This window comes from Mirounga angustirostris, unplaced genomic scaffold (genome assembly GCF_029215605.1).
Source record: "Mirounga angustirostris isolate CCGP_5_RB_7025 unplaced genomic scaffold, mMirAng1.0.hap1 SCAF_4, whole genome shotgun sequence".
Lineage (NCBI taxonomy): Eukaryota > Metazoa > Chordata > Mammalia > Carnivora > Phocidae > Mirounga > Mirounga angustirostris.
Window position 1 is genome coordinate 41,446,118 of NW_026991712.1, and position 18,670 is coordinate 41,464,787.

The 18,670-nt window shown below is 38.2% G+C and overlaps 1 protein-coding gene across 6 annotated transcripts in view; it reads left to right on the forward strand.

Annotated features, from left to right (window-relative positions):
* RAD54B (RAD54 homolog B) overlaps nt 1-18,670 on the forward strand; it is a 99,353-nt gene that overhangs the window by 11,450 nt on the left and 69,233 nt on the right. For 5 of the 6 annotated variants that reach the window (XM_064588119.1, XM_064588120.1, XM_045896227.2 and 2 more), the window contains exon 3: nt 918-1,086. The exons of the other annotated variant lie outside the window; for it this stretch is intronic. In XM_064588119.1, the coding sequence (XP_064444189.1) occupies nt 918-1,086 (169 nt within the window). The remainder of the gene's footprint in view (nt 1-917; nt 1,087-18,670) is intronic. 6 annotated transcript variants of the gene reach the window in all.

Here is an 18,670-nt window from a genome sequence, read left to right on the forward strand (position 1 = left end):
GAAGATTAATTGACCATAGAGTTACAGGTTTATGTCTGGATTTTCTATTCTGTTCCATTGATCTGTGTGTCTGTTTTTGTGCCGGTACTGTACTGTTTTGATTACTACAGGCTTGTAATACAACCTGAAGTCTGGAATTGTGATGCCAGCGTTGCTTTTCTTTTTCAAGATTGCTTTGGCTATTTGGGATCTTTTGTAGTTCCATACAAATTTTAGTGTTGTTCTAGTTCTGTGAAAAATGCTGTCAATATTTTGATAGGGATTGCATTAAATGTGTAGATTGCTTTGAGTAGTATAGACATTTTAACAATATTTGTTCTTCCAATCCATGAGCATGGAATGTCTTTCCATTTCTTTATGTTGTCTTCAATTCCTTTCATCATTGTTTCATAGTTCTCAGAGTACAGGTCTTTCACCTCTTTGGTTAGGTTTATTCCTAGGAATCTCATTATTTTTGGTGCAACATATTCATTATTTTGATGCCAATCCCAGAAATATCTTTTCATTTGTAAACAGTTTAATATTTGTCTCTGTAAACAGTGCAGTGACAGTACCACTATCCCACATAAAAAATGGAGAATATTTAAGTATTGATTTTAATATTGAGAAACTTGACCAAAAAGAGCAATTGATTCTGAGAATGGCATGTTATGACATGTTTAAAACTCTTCTGATATGTTGTTTAACATACACTATAATTATAGGCATAATTTTTACTCTGTTGTGTCTTTCAGCTTTTATAACAATTAAAACTAGTTTAATAGTAAAATTTGGATTCTAAATTTATTTTAAAATATCTATTCCTTATTAAGATATAGAGAAACTGGTAGTTTATATTTTAAATTAGGAATCTGTTATGTAAAAATATGGGAGATTAGATTTAATTTCTGCATAAAATAAATACTTTCTTCTTTTAGATTGTTGCAAGTAAGAACACCTTCCTCCAGTTACAAAATAATCCCAGAATATGCAGTTTAAATCTGCCTACTGAGGGAAGTGCTAGAGAAATTAATCATGGGCATAATTACACTGGGAAACACTGTTCTGAAGCATCTGTAATGGTAAAGTTAGATCCGCCTCATACAGGTAAGACTGCTTTTTATTGATTAGGTTTACACTTGACCAGTTGTATAGTATTATTTAAATTGACTGTTTCAAGAATGAATGTTATATTTGAAAAGTGTAATACCTCTAGATTGTTGGCAATTCAGATTTTTTGGGTCATAATTTCTTTAGTGATTGGATTAATAGCCACGTAATTCAAATCTTGTACTTTATAGTAGGTATCTAAGACTATTCATTGTGAACTTGTTGGTCAAGTATGGTCTGTTCCTCAAGTACCAAAATAAACTCTGTTTAAAGATTTGATTAAAAAAATTATAAAAACCATGTTGGCGCGCCTTGCTGGCTCGGTTAGTAGACCGTATGACTCTTAATCTCAGGGTCATGAGTTCAGGCCCTACATTGGTCATGGAGCCTGTTTTAAAAAAATAAAAACCATGTTAACAGTTCTAAGTTGGAGAGGTGAAGTTGAAATGAGTAAAATTGTTAATTAATAATAGTTCATGGAGGGGTGCCTGGGTGGCTCAGTCGTTAAGCGTCTGCCTTCGGCTCAGGTCATGATTCCAGGTCCTGGGATCAAGCCCCGCATCGGGCTCCCTGCTCGGCAGGAAGCCTGCTTCTCCCTCTCCCACTCCCCCTGCTTGTATTCCCTCTCTCACTGTGTCTCTCTCTGTCAAATAAATAAATAAAATCTTAAAAAAAAAAAAAAAAAGTTCATGGAGTAGCTGCAAATCAGTTAGATTTGTATTATGAAGGTACATAATTGAAGGAGAACCAAGGATTTAACAGATGCTCCCTCCTTGCATTGTTGAATTGAGTTAAAATAATGATTGTTTCTTTTTTATCTGTCAGAGATTAATATTTTAGAAGTAATTAAAACAATAAATAGGGTTATTTACTGGTGTTTATATGGCCTTCTGAAAGACAACATAAGACTACATTTTTCCAAATGACATTCATTTTTTGGTTGAATAAACAGATTCAGGGAGAGATTCCCATCTGCTGTTCTATACAAGAGTGATTGTCATCCTTAAGATACCTGTGCAAATCAGTGAGATTCCTTAAGCACTTAACCTTTTGAAGGAAGTTGAGGTTTGTGAGGATTAGTAAGTTTTACCTATGAATGGGTTCATTTCTTGTTGGGGGAGAAAGGAATTCTGTATTTTCCCATCTGACTAGGATTCATAGTTTCATTTATGTGTTCTTAAAATTTTTCAAAAGCTGTGACTGGTGTTAGGACAAAATTGAGAAGCACTTTTGGAGCTGGTTGTAGGGATCTGAGATCCCTGAAGACAGTTCTGGGTATGGCAGCTTAGCTGCTGCACTGTCTCATTGATTGGCTCTCTCATTTCTTTTCTGCTTGTTTCCCTTCCTCTTATTTTTCTTCCATCTTTGTTAAGTGAATATCCTGTTTTCCCAGGTTTTTTTCTCTACTGCCAAGCCTGTGGCAGATAATGATCCACCTCTGCCTCTTTCTTTTTCTATTATGGTAGCTAATCTCTTCACCAGAGAATGATATTTAGACTATAATACGTTCTGTGTTACTGATTTCCTGCTTTATTTTTGTTTTACTATAGTTTCTCACTCTTTAACCTGCTAAATATGAGAAGGGAGTTAAGAGTTAAGATAAATTGAAGAGGGAGTTAATTTACTCAACTCCTAATCCCTTAATCCCTTCTCTGATTTAGTACATTTACTGGACTGGGGAATCTTTGCCAACCTCCTGACACCCTCCTGCCTCTCATTCAGAGAGAGGTTAATTGGGGAAAAGAACATTGTGAGAAACATCTTGCTTTGTGGTGGATTACTGGAGAGGGATGTTTTATGTAGAAAAGTATGGAGATGAGAGATCCATGTAGTATAATTCACCTTTTCACATCTTTTTTTTTTTTCCCTCACCTTTTCACATCTTTTTAATCCTAGATCTAATCCACCTTGAAGTGGGATGGAAGCCTGTTTGTCCCAGTTAAAATATGTCCTCATTTTCCCCCATCATCTCTTTTTTTTTAAGATTTTATTTATTCATTTGAGACACAGAAATAGAAAGAGAGAGAGCATGAGCAGGGGGAGAGGCAGAGGGAGAGGGAGAAGCAGGCTCCCTGCTGAGCCAGGAGCCCCATGTGGGGCTCGATCCCAGGACCCTGGGATCATGACCTGAGCCGAAGGCAGATGCTTAACCATCTCAGCTACCCAGGCGCCCCTCCCCTATCATCTTTTTTATTTTTGAAAAATTTCCTACATGTAGAGAAGTTGAAAGAATAATTATCATCCTAAATACTACAGTTGTTAATATTTTGCCTCCCTGCCGCCATATGTCCATTTTTTTTCTGGATCATTTGAAAATAAGTTGCAGATGTTATGCCATATCATCCCTAAATACTTCAGCATGTATTTCTTAAAATTTAATAATACATAATATTTAATATCTACTTCATCAGTAATATCATTTTTGCATAAGCTGGTTTAAGTTTGGTTTCTTTCTCAACTTGAAAGTGCCCTAATGAGTATATTTTCACTCCACTGAACTTCACTGGGCACTTCAGGTCTCCTTATAACCCTGTACCTTTGCAGATAATAGTCCTTGTGTGAGAATGAAAGTGTAGGTCTGATGTGGAGAACAGGCAGAAGAAAAAAAAATTAAACTTCCTTAGACAGCTTAATAGCCCATTGACAAGTATTTGGGACAGGCAGAGTGACCTTCCTCAAGGAACTCAACTGCCTCAATGTTAATACTTTGCTAAGGGCAAAAGGCAACTTTAGCTTGACATTAGCCTGACCTCCAGGATCCTGTAAGTCTTTAACATATAAAAATCCTTTTGGAAACTACCTTTATCTTAACCCCCCTCCCTCAAGATATATGTTATAACAATCATCCTCTAGGCATATGGCCCACCGATGTACATCTGAAGGATCTCATGACTAAGGTTTTTCTAGACAGTAGTAAATGACTTTTTCCTAACAATAGCTAGCCCTTCAAGGTTCTGGAAAGCTTGCTTCCAAATTCTTTAGAGATTACACTATCCCTAAACTCCTCCCAAATTGAAAGTATATGATCAGCCTTTCCTTACAACCCCATTGCAGCTCCTTCTGCCCACAGGTCCTGTCCCTGTACTCTAATAAAACCACCTTTTTGTACCAAACACATCTCAAGAATTCTTTCTTGACTGTTTGCTCCCGGATCTCAGCATTTCACATCAGGTCTACCACTAATGACTTCATCCATGGCTCAGGGTATATGCCTTTTTTGGAGGTTGTGCTAGAAGGGCCCTCTTCTGTTTTTTAAAAAAAAATTTTTGGGGGGCGCCTGGGTGGCTCAGTTAAGCGACTGCCTTCGGCTCAGGTTATGATCTTGGAGTCCTGGGATCGAGTCCCACATCAGGCTCCCTGCTCAGCGGAGAGTCTGCTTCTCCCTCTGACCCTCCCCACTCTCATGCTCTCTCTATCTCATTCTCTTTCTCAAATAAATAAATAAATTCTTTAAAAAAAAAAAAATTTTTTTTTTTTTTGGTCTTGTCTACAGCCTCTACTCTTCGCCTTGGCTTGAGAAAATTAAAGGGGAAATATAATGGGTTGAATTGTGTCCTAAAAATTGTGTTTTAAGTTCTAACCTCTGGTACCTGTGAATGCAACCTTATTTGGAAATAGAGTCTTTGCAGTTGTAATCAACTTAAGATAAGGTCATACTGTGTTAGAGTGGGTCCTAAATCTAATGGTTGGTGTCCTTATGAGGAGAAAAGGCCACATAATGTTGGAGTCAAAGATTGGAGTAATACAGCTGCAAGCCCAGGGGCACCAAGGATTGTTGGCAACTACCAGAAGCTAGAAAGAGGCAAGGAAGGATTCTCCTCTGGAATCTTCAGAGAGAGAAAGGCTTTGCTGACACCTTGATTTTGAACTTCTGGCCTCCAGATTTTGAGAGAATAAATTCTGTTGTTTTAAGCCACCTAGTTTTTGGTACTTTGTTATGGCAGTCCTCAGAAATTAATACAGGAAGCCCTAGACTTCCTAATATTCAAAACAATACTTTCTTTAGAAACAGAAAGAAATTGTTTCATTCTTTCTGATTCCTTCTCATTCTCTGTCAAATTGTTCAACCACACTGTTCTTGTTTTATATTTTATTTATTTACCTGACTAAAGTGTGAATACAAAGGCAGGAACTTTCTCTTGTTCAGATAGTTTTAAATCAAATAGTATGAATTCAAAAACATTTTATGATTGAATGAAAGGATCTTGGAAAATTTATAGGTAAGTCCCTTGGGTAAGTCCTTTGGCTCTGAAGTGCTTCAGAGAAGTCAAGTAGTCAAGAAGAGGCTACTGGAATATTATGGTTTTCAGGGTTTGGTAATATTTGAGAGAACAGTTTAAAAAAATGGAACAAAAGTCATATTGTAATAGATAACTAGTGAGTGGAAACAGGCAAATGGAGTCACTGAATATAAGTAAATGAAGTATGTAAAAACAAATTTGGTTGTGAAGGGAAGGAATAGGGGCCAGAGAGGTTTTTTTTGTTGTTGTTGTTTTTTAGGATTTTATTTTTTTTAAAGATTTTATTTATTTATTTGACCAAGAGAGATACAGCAAGAGAGGGAACACAAGCAGGGGGTGTGGGAGAGGGAGAAACAGGCTGCCTGCCAAGCAGGGAGCCCGATGTGGGGCTCGATCCCAGGATCCCGGGATCATGACCTGAGCTGAAGGCAGATGCTTAACGACTGAGCCACCCAGGCGCCCCAGGATTTTATTTTTTTAAGTAATCTCTGCACCCAACGTGGGGCTCGAATCCACAACCCTGAGATCAAGAGTTGCACGCTGTTCTGACTGAGCCAGCCAGGTGCCCTATTACTGTTTTTTAAAAGTAGTATGTATAAGCTGTAAGGAATGAGATAGTGAAGAGGGGAAGATTAAGGATATAAAAAGGGAGTGATAAAATCTCTCTCCTGTGTGGATATTAGATAAGTGTTTTTAGTTGGGTCTAAAGTCCTTGGAAATGGTTGGGTGTCTTCTCAGGGGTTTATAAATTCTTGGAGAAGTTTAGAATATTGTGTTTTCTTTTAGCTGATATGAATAAATGCATATAAGCATGTGCTGGATCTTTTGCATGGCCACCTTATAATTATTATAAGTTTTCATCTCTTCAGATGAGAACAGAGGTGAACAGGATGTGTTAGTGGTATACTCCTATCAATGCAGGTTTTATATATTAAGATGGTCAAACAGTTGGGGCGCCTGGGTGGCTTAGTCAGTTAAGCTCAGGTCATGATTCCAGGGTCTTGGGATTGAGCCCCACATTGGGCTCTCTGCTTAGTGGGGAGTCTGCTTCTCCCTCTCCTCCCTGCTCATGCTCTCTCTCGTTACCTCTCTCTCAAATAAATTAAAAAAAAGAGAGAAGATGGCCAAACAATTGATCCATTGTATGTCCTCTTGAAGAAAAAGCTTGTTGAAAGAAACCTGCGCCAAATCAGTGGGTACCTTATTAATGTTGTGAATAACAGTTTAATTTCAGTAAGATGTTACTATCATATTAAATTTATGTGATTTTGAATTTTATTGGTTTCATTTATATTTAGTTTGTAAATGTTTAATTTTTTTTATTGTGATAAAATATGAATAACAAAATTCACTTTAACTATTTTAAAGTGTATAGTTCAGTGGCATTTAGCATATTTACAGTGTTGTGCAATAGTCACCACTATCTGATTCCAGCTTCATTATGCTAAAAGGAAACCCTGGACCAATTAAGCACGCAGCTCTCCATTCCGCACTTGCTACAAGTCCCTGGCAACTACCAGTCTGCTTTCTGTCTCTATGGATTTGCCTGTTTTGGATATTTCGTATGAATAGAATATAATATGTAGTCCCTATGACTTAAAAAGTAATGCATCACATGGTTTAGAAGGCATGAAGAATACAGTAAAAAAGCTCCCTTCCTTGATCCCTAGCCATCTAGTTCTCTTCTTCAGAGGCAAACCAGTTATCAATTTTGGGGGTATCTTTTTTGAGATGTTTTATACATTTGGAAACATATTTGTGTATATATATTCTCCCCATACAAATGATTTTTCACTAGCTGCACTGTTCTATACATTGCATTTTTTTTTAATTTTTATTTTTTAAAAGATTTTATTTGTCAGAGAGAGAGAGGGAGAGAGCGCACAAGCAGGGGGAGCGGCAGGCAGAGGGGGAAGCAGGCTCCCTGCTGAGCAGGAAGTCCCGATATGGGACTCTATCCCTGGACCCGAGATCATGACCTGAGCCGAAGGCAGACGCTTAGCCGACTGAGCCACTCAGGCGCCTCTATACATGGCATTTTTTATTGTAACAGTATATCTTAGAAATCTTTTTGTCAGTACATTTAGAACTACCTTTTGCTTTCTTTTTTTATTTTTTATTTTATTTTATTTAATTTTTATTAAAGATTTTATTTATTTATTTGAGACAGAGAATGAGATAGAGCATGAGAGGGTCAGAGGGAGAAGCAGACTCCCTGCCGAGCAGGGAGCCTGATGTGGGACTCGATCCAGGGACTCCAGGATCATGACCTGAGCCAAAAGCAGTCGCTTAACCAACTGAGCCACCCAGGCGCCCCTTGCTTTCTTTTTTTAAAGATTTGTTTATTTTAGAGAGAGAGAGCGCGTGTGCACTAGTGGGGAGGGGGAGGAGCAGAGGGAAGAGTATCCTCAAGCAGACCCCCTGCTGAGTGCAGAGCCAGACATGGGGCTCCATCCCAGGACCCTGAGATCATGACCTGAGCTGAAATCAGGAGTCTGCCACTCAATCGACTGAGCCACTCAGGTGCCCCAAAGAACTACCTTATGGTTTTTAAAAGCTACTAATATTTCATCATTATGGATATGCCACATATACTTAACTAGTGCTTCATTAAAGGATATTTATGTTATTTGGGATCTTTTGTTGTTACAAGCAAAGCTACAATTAATATCTATATATTATATACATATGTGAGAATATATCCATAGGATAAATACCTTGAAGTAGGGTCCTGGTTTCAAGGTATGTGCATTTATCATTTTGATGGATAATGATGAATTGCCCTCTGCAGAGGTTAGAAGTTTATCCATCCACCAGCAATGTATGAGCAATGCATGTATCATTTATTGTGATGCTGAATCTATATATGAGTATATACTTACACTTTTTAGTATTTGATAATCTAATTGTCAAAAAATGTTACTTTGTTGTGCCTTTTAAAAAAAAGAATTATTTATTTTAGTGTGCGCATGTATGAGCAGGGGGAGGGGCAGTGGAAGAGGGAGATAGAATCTCAGCAGACTCCTGCTGAGCTTGGGTCTTGATCTCACAACCCTGAGATCATGACCTGAGCCAAAACCAAGAGTTGGACGCTTAACCAGCTGAACCTGTTGTGCCTTTTAAGTTAAACTTTTTAATGTGATATTTTGAGAATGTTTCAAATGTACAGAAAAATTGAAGAATAATACAAAGAACTTCCACAAATTTTATTGCATTCATGTGTGTTATTTTTCTGAACCAATTGAGAATAAGTTGCTGACATGATGCTTATCACTCTATAAATTCTTCAGTCTGTATTTCCTAAAACAAGGGCGGGCTTCTATATAATAAAGTAAAACAGTGCAACCATCAGAATCAGGAAGTTAACTTTGATACAGTACTACCCTCTGACCCACAGATCGTATTCAACTTTCTCCTCTTGTCCCAATGATGTCCTTTGTATCAAAAATGAATTAAAAAAATGAATAAGTAAGCATTTTTTCTTGCTACTTAAGGCTTATGTGTTGTATTTAGTTGTCATGTCCTTTTAGTCTCTCTTAATCTGGAACAGTTTTTTATTTTTATTTTATTTATTTACTTTTTAAGATTTAATTTATTCATTTGACAGAGAGCACAAGCAAGGGAGCGGCAGGCAGAGGGAGAGGGAGAAGCAGGCTCCCCGCTGAGCAGGGAGCCCGACGCGGGGCTTGATCCCAGGATCCAGGGATCATGACCTGAGCTAAAGGCAGACGCTTCACTGACTGAGCCACCCAGCGCCCCTGGAACAATTTTTTAGTCTTTGCTTCTCTGTTGTGCAGAATTTTAATGTGCTTAAAGAGTACAGGCCAATTATTTATTTATTTATTTATTTGAGAGACAGAGAGGGCAAGACGAGAGACCACATGAGCAGGAGGAAGGGGCAGAGGGAGAGGGAGAAGCAGACTCCCCTCTGAGCAGGGAGCCCCACTCAGGGCTTGATCCCAGGACCCCTGGATCATGACCTGAGCCAAAGGCAGACTCTTAACCCACTGAAGCACCCAGGCGCCCCCTGGCCAATCATTTATAGAATGTTTCTCAGTCTGGGTTTGTCTGATGTTTCCTTATGAATAGATTCAGGTATACATTTTTGGCAGGAATATCACAAAAATAATTCTTGGTATAACATTAGGGAGCATATGATGTCAATTTATTCCATTATTAGTGATATTAAGTTTGATTTTTTTTTTTTTAGAGATTTTATTTATTTGACAGAGACACAGTGAGAGAGGGAACACAAGCAGGGGGAGTGGGAGAGGGAGAAGCAGGCTTTTCGCGGAGCAGGGAGCCCGATGTGGGGCTCGATCCCAGGACCCCGGGATCATGACCTGAGCCGAAGGCATACGCTTAATGACTGAGCCACCCAGGCACCCCTTAAGTTTGATTATTTAAATAAATTAGTATCTGCCAAGTTTTTTTGGTATAAAGATATTTTTGCCTTTGTACTTAATAAGTATCTGTGGGGAGATCCTTTGAAACTATGTTAATTTTTTTTTTTTTAAGATTTTTATTTATTTATTTGAGACAGAGAGAATGAGAGACAGAGAGCATGAGAGGGAGGAGGGTCAGAGGGAGAAGCAGACTCCCCGCCGAGCAGGGAGCCCGATGCGGGACTTGATTCCGGGACTCCAGGATCATGACCTGAGCTGAAAGCAGTCGCTTAACCAACTGAGCCACCCAGGCGCCCCGAAACTATGTTAATATTTTGTATTTAATCAAATGTTCACTTAGTAGTTTTAGTTTTCATTGATTCTTGCTTAAATCATGATTGTTGAGATTTTCTAATTCTGTCTGTATTTTTTAGTTGGCATTCTGCTGTAAGCAAGAGCTTTTCCTTCTCCCCATTTATTCATTAATTTTTTCAGATTCGTCTTGAAGAACATTTGAAACTACTAGGTAGTATCCAGGACCATCTGTAGGAGATTGAGTTACCAAATTCTTTCCTGAGTATCAAGCATTGCCTACTCTTTGTAAGACAGGGCATGCATGGGAAAAGGCAACAATCAAATATACATATTGAGCAGTGGTTCTTAATATGGATTCTAGAGGGTGTGTGTGTGTGTGTGTCTATCTGTCTGTAGAGGAAGGTGTTTTGTAATGCCAAAAATTAAATCTCAGTATTACATGCTCCTTGATATCTGATAAAATCAGGAGGGTCTTGAATGGCCTAACTACAAGTTCTCTTCTCTACTCTGTTCCTGGGGATAAGATTCCCTAGCTAAACAACCCTCCTTATTATTAAATAGATCAGGTGCAGTTTCTGCTTATCTGTGAATAACAGCTTTCATTTCCCTGCCAGCTGCAGAATTATTTAAACAAGCCAGTCACATCTTCTTTTAGGAGCCGGGGGAAACCTCACCCTCTTGGTACTGCAAAGCCTGCGTGCTACAGCCCCTAGTGGTTCACTTTGTTCTGTAGGGTTATCCCTGTGTGGCCCTGCATGAGTGTGGCAGTCTTCCTCCTCAACGCTGTGAGTATATGTGACTGCTGTTGATTTAAACCTTTCTAGTATCAGGTGTTGTGTATTTGGCCATCCTTTTAACTCTAGAACAGGAATCTTTTTCTCACCAACTAGGTAAATAGGGAGGCAGTTAAAACAGAGGGAGACATGTGCATTTTTCTAAAGAGCTTTACTGAGTTTCTCAAATAGTCTAATAACTCTTGCCATCCTTCCTTCCAAGGCTATAAACTATTGGTGTATAAACTTTGTGGGATGTATTTACTAAGGTCTTTTGGAAAGTTTCTTCATTGCCTAGCATATTAAGCATGTTAAATTTGGTCTAAACTTCCTCCGTTACTTGAATTGGGTGTAAAATGGGAGTATTCCTGTTTGAGCAGAGCTTTAATCTGGGAATCTGCTTTATGCTTTTGGGAGGGCTGCTGTAGAATAATTGAAATAATAATTGTGTTCAGCTTCTACTTTTGGGGGAATGAATTGTGTTCATACTTGCCTCTTTGAATCCTAATTTAAAAACAAAATATGGGGTGCCTGGGTGACTCAGTTGGTTAAGCATCGAACTCACAACCCCGAAACAAGAGTTGTATGCTCTACCTACTGAGCCAGCCAGGTGCCCCTCGTTCAAAATATTTTTACCCCAAGAACAAGACTTGGCCAAAGAGGGAGCTATTCTATGAAGATGTATGTAAATCTAGATTGTATAGAGTAGGTCTGACATTAATGTAGCATGGTTGTAGTAAATTTTATAATTTGACTCTGTGAGATAATATAAAATATATTTATTGGTCTCTGACCTCGGTTGCTGACATAGAGCTCCTACAACCCTTCTAATTTCCTCAGTGATAACAGTACTAGGAGAATTTTTTTGTTCTAGTATTTGGTCTTTGACCCTGGTTCTTGACATAAGGTTCCTACTAAATCCTTTGAAATTTCCTGGGCTATAGTAGTTTCTTTTATTCTAATGAGGTGATTCTTGGGGGGCTCTTGGATGGGGGCTGTTTGCCAGGAAGACCAAATCATGATTACAAGCTTGCAATTTTCAGCCTCACTTCCGTCCTTCAGAGAGGGGAGGAAGGTTGGGAATAGAGTTAAATGATAGATCATGCCTGACATGAGGAAGGCTCTATAAATAGTATGAGGTTTGGAGAGCTTCTGGGTTGGTGAACATGTGGAGATGCTGGGAGACTGGCTACCTGGAGAGGGCATGGAAGCTATGCGCTCCTTCCCATGTAACTTGCTCTATATATCTCTTCCATTTGGATATTCATCTCTGTCATTTGTCATATACTTTTTTTTTTTTCTTTTTAATGAGAGAGAGCATGAGAGGAAGGAGGGTCAGAGGGAGAAGCAGACTCCCTGCCAAGCAGGGAGCCCGATGCGGGACTCAATCCCGGGACTCCAGGATCATGACCTGAGCCAAAGGCAGTTGCTTAACCAACTGAGCCACCCAGGCGCCCCTTGTCATATACTTTTATAAGCTGGTAAATAGTAAGTAAACTGTTGTCCTGAGTTCTGTGAGCTGCTCTAGCAAATTATTTGAATTCCTGGGGTTGTGGGAACCTCAGATTTATAGCCTCTTGGTCAGAAGTACAGGTAACAACTTATGATTGGCATCTGAAGGGAGGGGCCCCATCTTATGGGACTGAGCCCTTAACCTGTGGGATCTGATGCTATCTCCAGGTAGATAGTGTTAGAATTGAGTTATATTGTAGGATAGGTGTGGGAAAACCTCCCCACATCTTGTGTCTGAAGTATTGTGAGTATGGTGGTTGTGTGAGAGAAAGGAGTAATACAGGAGGAGGGCTGAGGTGTTTTTTTTTTTAACTCAGACTCCTTCAGTTCTGTAAGGATTACTAAGATTCCTGAAATATAGGTTTTGATTGTCTCAAGTGCTTAATATCACAGAATGTTATCGCCAAAGCACAGCAATGAAGTATGAGATATAAATGCTACAGCAGAATGACTCTTAGGGTTTGGATTCACCCTAGTTTTTAACCCTATTTTATGTGGCAAATTTTTTTGTTTGTTTCATCTTCCTCACATGTTGCATTGTGAAATATTAAACATAATCTTAGGTGCCTCCTCAGATTCTCTCGATACCCCCTGCCTCCTAGACTGCTCTGTTCTCTCTCTGTAGGCTGATCTGTTGCTTAACCAGAACAGCAGGGCCCTATTCCTTGGTGGCTGCCATCCAGCCAGGCTGATGAGGCATACTCTGGGAGGGTCTGTTCCTCCTGCAATTTCCAGTCTTGGATGAAACACCATTATCACAGGACTTAAGGGTAGCACCCTGCATATTTGTGGAGGCTGGGTGACACAGTCTGGAAGTGCAGTGAAGTTTATTGTTAGTGGGATGAACATTGACTAGTGGGAAATAGGAGACAGGAGAGAATCTTCCAGATCTATTCCTCTTTTTCCTCTGTGGACTACTCAGAGGTTTTTTTTGTTTTTATTTTGTTTTGTTTTTATAGACTATTAGGCGATATTCCAAGGAGAGTACCAAGTAGATGCATTTGCCAAGTGACCTCCTGTATCTTTTCATAGCTTGTTGTAAAGTGGTAGCCAGCACTTTGCTTTACATAGTTCCTTACCTCAGCTTCCCTTTTTTAAAAACCCTTGATGCCCTGTGTAAGCAACTCCCAAATAAAGCCATCAGCATTCTAATCATTGTTTCAAGTTCTGTTTGCCAGAGAATTTGGGCTAAGACAGATTAATAAGGCATAAATTCTTACCTTTTTTTTTTTTGTACTGTCCTAAGATCTAGAAATAATTTCAGTAGTCACAGTGCTCTTTTTGCCTGAAAAAAATTAATGGAAAAAATCACCCCTACTCCACAGTTATTTCTTATTGTTAAATTTAGTAGATGTAATTATCTAAATTCTGTTTTAGAAATTTATACTTCCTACATTTTTAATGGCTAAAGAATTAAAATATATTAACTACTATTTTTATTTTTAAGGCTAATTTTGGACATTTAATAATTTTTAAACATGAAGAAAAGTTGAAAGAATTGTACATTGAGCACCCATGTACCTATCACCAAGATTCTACAATGAGAATTTTACTGTATTTGCTTTATTATATATCCATCTATTCATTTATCAGTTTATTTAACTTCTTTTAAAATTAATTAATTATTATTATTATTATTTTTTAGTAGGCTCTATGACCAACGTGGGACTTGAACTCACAACCCCTAGATCAAGAGTCACATGATCTACTGACTGAGCCAGCCAGGCACCCCAGTCTGTCTTACTTTTTAAAAATGAAATAAAGAAGGGCGCCTGGGTGGCTCAGTTGGTTAAGCGACTGCCTTCGGCTCAGGTCATGATCCTGGAGTCTCGGGGTCGAGTCCCGCATCGGGCTCCCTGCTCGGCGGGGAGTCTGCTTCTCCCTCTGACCCTCCCCCCTCTCATGTGCTCTCTCTCTCTCATTCTCTCTGTCTCAAATAAATAAATAAAATCTTAAAAAAAAAAATGAAATAAAGAAATGTTTATTATTGGTGTAGTGTAGTTGACATACAGTGTTAGTTTCAGGTGTACAGCATAGTTATTTGACAGTTTATACATTACTCAGTGTTCACCATGATAAAATGTAGTCACCATCTGTCACCATACAACATTATTACAATATTATTGACTATATTTCCAATGCTGTACTTTTTATCTCCGTGACTTACTTGTTTTATAACTGGAAGTTTGTACCTTTTCATCCCCTTCATCTGTTTTGCCCATTCCCCCACTCCCCTCCCCTTGGGCAACCACCAATTCTCTGTATCTCTGTATTTATGAGTCTGTTTCTGTTTTCTTGATTTTTAGATTCCACATACGAGTGAAATCATATGGTATTTGTCTTTCTCTGTCTGACATATTTCACTTAAGATAATACCCTTTGTGTCCATTTATGTTGTTGCAAATAACAAGATCTTGTTCTTTTTCATGGGTGGGTAATAGTCTGTTGTGTGTATGTGTGTGTACACACCACATCTTTATCCATTTCTCTATCAATGGACACTTAGGTTGCTTCCATATCCTGGCTATTGTAAATAATCCTGCAATAAACATAGGGTTGCATATATCTTTTTGAATTAGTGTTTTTGTTTTCTTTGGGTAAATTTCTTATGGAATTACTGTGTCATATGGTATTTCTATTTTTAATTTTTTGAGGAACCTCTATACTGTTTTCCACAGTGGTTGTACCAATTTACATTCCCACCAACAGTGCATGAGAGTTTTTTCCTCTACATCCTTGCCAACACTTGTTATTTCTTGTCTTTCTGATACCAGCCATTCTGACTGGTGTGAGATGGTACCTCATTATGGTTTTGATTTGCATCTCCCTGATGATTAGGGATGTTGAACATCTTTTCATGTGTCTGTTGGCCATCTGTATGTCTACTTTGGAGAAATGATTTTTAAATTGGATTATTTGTTTTTTTTGGTGTTATGTAAGTTCTTTTATATATTTTGGATATTAACCCCTTATCAGATGTATGATTTGCAAATATCTACTCCCATTCAGTAGGTTGCCTTTTTGTTTTCTGTGCTTGAGGATTCTTTGCAATTTTCACTAGTATGCTTTGGAGATTTTTGTTTTAATTTTAGAATTTGTAGATGTACCTCATTCTTTTAATTGCTGCAGAGTATACAATGGGATGAATATATCATAGTTTATTTAGGATTTTTGTTAAAAACAATCCTGCAGTGTGTATCATTGTACATGTGGTCTTATGAACATAGGCAAATATTTGTCAGATCGTAACATGTTTGCATTCATTTTAATATGGACTGCCAAATTGCCTTCCAAAAATCATTACTGTATGAGGGAATTTATTTCCCCACCTTCTTTAACACATGCTATTAAACCTTTTTAACTTTTTCTTAAGCTTTTTAAACTTTTGCCATTTGAATCTGTAAAAACTACTGTGATCTTTTAATTTCTATCTCCCTAATTGCTTGTGAGGTTGAGCTCTTTATATATTGGATGTACTTTTATTCTTTAAATTTTTTTTTTTAAAGATTTTATTTATTTGACAGAGAGAGACACAGCGAGAGAGGGAACACAAGTTGGGGAGAGGGAGAAGCAGGCTTCCTGCTGAGCAGGGAGGCTCTATCCCAGGACCCTCGGCTCATGACCTGAGCCAAAGGCAGACACTTAATGACTGAGCCACCCAGGCGTCCCTTTAAATTTTGTTTTGTATTCTACATCCATTATTCTATAGCATTGTTTTTCTTAGTTTGTAAGAATTATTTACAATTTGATTTTGGTTATGTAAGTAATACATGAATATGTTTTTAAACCTTTTCTAATAATACCTTTTAAACCTTTTCTAATAATTTTTCAAAATTTTCTTGTAGCTTTTGCATGCAATTTGAATATCACTCTTAATTACAATTAAAATTTTTTATTGATTCAAGTTAGAAAAATGTATACACTTACTGATTTGCATGGTCAAAACTTTCACTTTAAACATATATTCTCTTATCTATCTAATCAGGTCACAGATACACTTTTCCTCAAAGCTTCAAATTTAGCTCATTCATATGACAATGTGATATTGATTAGAAAATGTAAATTATATTACCATTTTTTTTGTCTTTGATTATTGAATGTTTGGCAAGCATTCCTTTTCTTTGAAAAAAATGTTGGAGTTAACAGTACAATAATTCTTTATAAAACTTTCCATGACTCAACCAGTGAGCGCTGGTGAAGAACAAAAAACACATCATTAAATGAATTGTGTTCTCTTTTTTTTTTTTTTTTAAAGATTTTATTTATTTACTTGACAGAGAGAGAGCGAGAGCAGGAGCACAAGCAGGGGGAGTGGGAGAGGGAGAAGCAGGCTTCCCACCGAGCAGGGAGCCCGATGTGGGGCTTGATCCCAGGACCCTGGGATCATGACCTGAGCCGAAGGCAGACGCTTACCGACTGAGCCACCCAGGCGCCCCTGTGTTCTGTTTCTTTTACCAGTTCAGTAAACTGGCAGTGATCATAGCATTTGCGTACATATTCCAAATGGCTTTGACAATGATATTCAAGATAGCTTTCATAGAGTCTACTTCCAAAAGTTGAGTACAATATTTTCATAATGTATGTGGAACAAAGTAAGAAGTGAAACATTAGTTTCTTTCTTTTTTTTTTTTTTAGATTTATTTATTTATTAGAGAGAGACAGAGATAGCGAGAGAGAGCATGAGTGGGGAGGAGAGGGAGAAGCAGGCTCCCTGCCAAGCAGGGAGCCTGACATGGGGCTCAATACCAGTACCCCAGGATCATGACCTGAGCCAAAGGCAGACGCTTAATGACTGAGATACCTAGGTGCCCCTTGTTTCTTTAAAAACAAAAAGCAACAACAACAAAAAACTAAATTGCATAAATCCACATTTTAATTAATTAATTAATTATTTTAAAAAGTACTGGGTGTGGAGCCCAACATGGGGCTTGAATGAACTCATGACCCTGAGATCAGGACCTGAGCTGAGATCAAGGTCATTTGTTTAACCAGCTGAGCTACCCAGGCACCCCTATTTATCTTTTAAACTAAACGTTGTACCCAACTTGGGGCTCGAACTCACAACCCCAACCAAGATCAAGAGTCGCATGCTCTATTGACTGAGCCAGTCAGATGCCCCAAAATATTAGTTTTTTCTTTTAAAATTTCAATAAATCAGGGCGCCTGGGTGGCTCAGTTGGTTAAGCGACTGCCTTCGGCTCAGGTCATGATCCTGGAGTCCCGGGATCGAGTCCCGCATCGGGCTCCCTGCTCGGCAGGGAGCCTGCTTCTCCCTCTGACCCTCCCCCCTCTCATGTGCTCTCTCTCTCTCATTCTCTCTGTCTCAAATAAATAAATAAAATCTTTAAAAAAAAAAAAAAAAAAAAAAAATAAAATTTCAATAAATCAGACTTTTTAACCTAATGAGCACGTTCTACTGTAGAATTTTTTTTTCCATGTCTCACTAAAATTCTTCTTCAACAGATGTAGAAGATACAAAAAAAATCTATGCCATGAATATTTGACCATGAATTGATAGCATTTCTTTGTAAATTTGGAAATCCTTTGAAATAAAATGTGACCCAAATATTCATGGGGAAGTTTATCTCTTATATTGTACAACTCATTTGCATCTGAAGAGAAGTACTTGTAATTTAAAAAATATTGATTCATTGAATCAGTTGATGTTTGATGTGTTATGTCTTATAGTCTATAGGCAGTTATTATTTGCTTAATTGTAAATTCAATAAATTTTAAAATTTAGCTCCTCAGTTCCATTAACCACACATAAAATGCTCAATAACCATACATGGCTCATGGTGCCTGCTAAAGAACAAAATTTGGCCAAGTAAGTTTGAAGATCTAATTGGTTTTATTAAAGAATTCATGGATTGCGCACCACCTCTTCTAGCAAGTTGAGAGAGACACTCCCAAGCGTTGTATAAAATGGAAGGTTTTTATAGGAGGGTGGGGCAAGAAAGTTATTAGCAAAAGAAAAGGATTGACAAGGCTGTTTTCTAGTTCTAGGGGACCGGGTCTTATGCAGAGTACCTCATATTTCTTTGGGGGAGAGAGGGCCTGGGGGAGAGGGGATCCATATGACAGACTCACTGGCGCTGGTGGAAAGAAAAATTTCCTGACTGACCAGTTAAGGCCACATTTCTGGGGGAGGTTGAAACTGCAATTAGTATGGGTATTAAGCCCCAGTTTGGGAACTTGGTCTAAGTGACACTGTTTAGGGCCTGTGGTTTTCTTTTCTTAACACTACTGTATTAGGATAATGGAGTTCTAGACGTTTTGGTAGTGCATTTTCTTTTTTTTTTTTTTTAAGATTTTATTTCTTTATTTGACAGAGAGAGACACAGCGGGAGAGGGA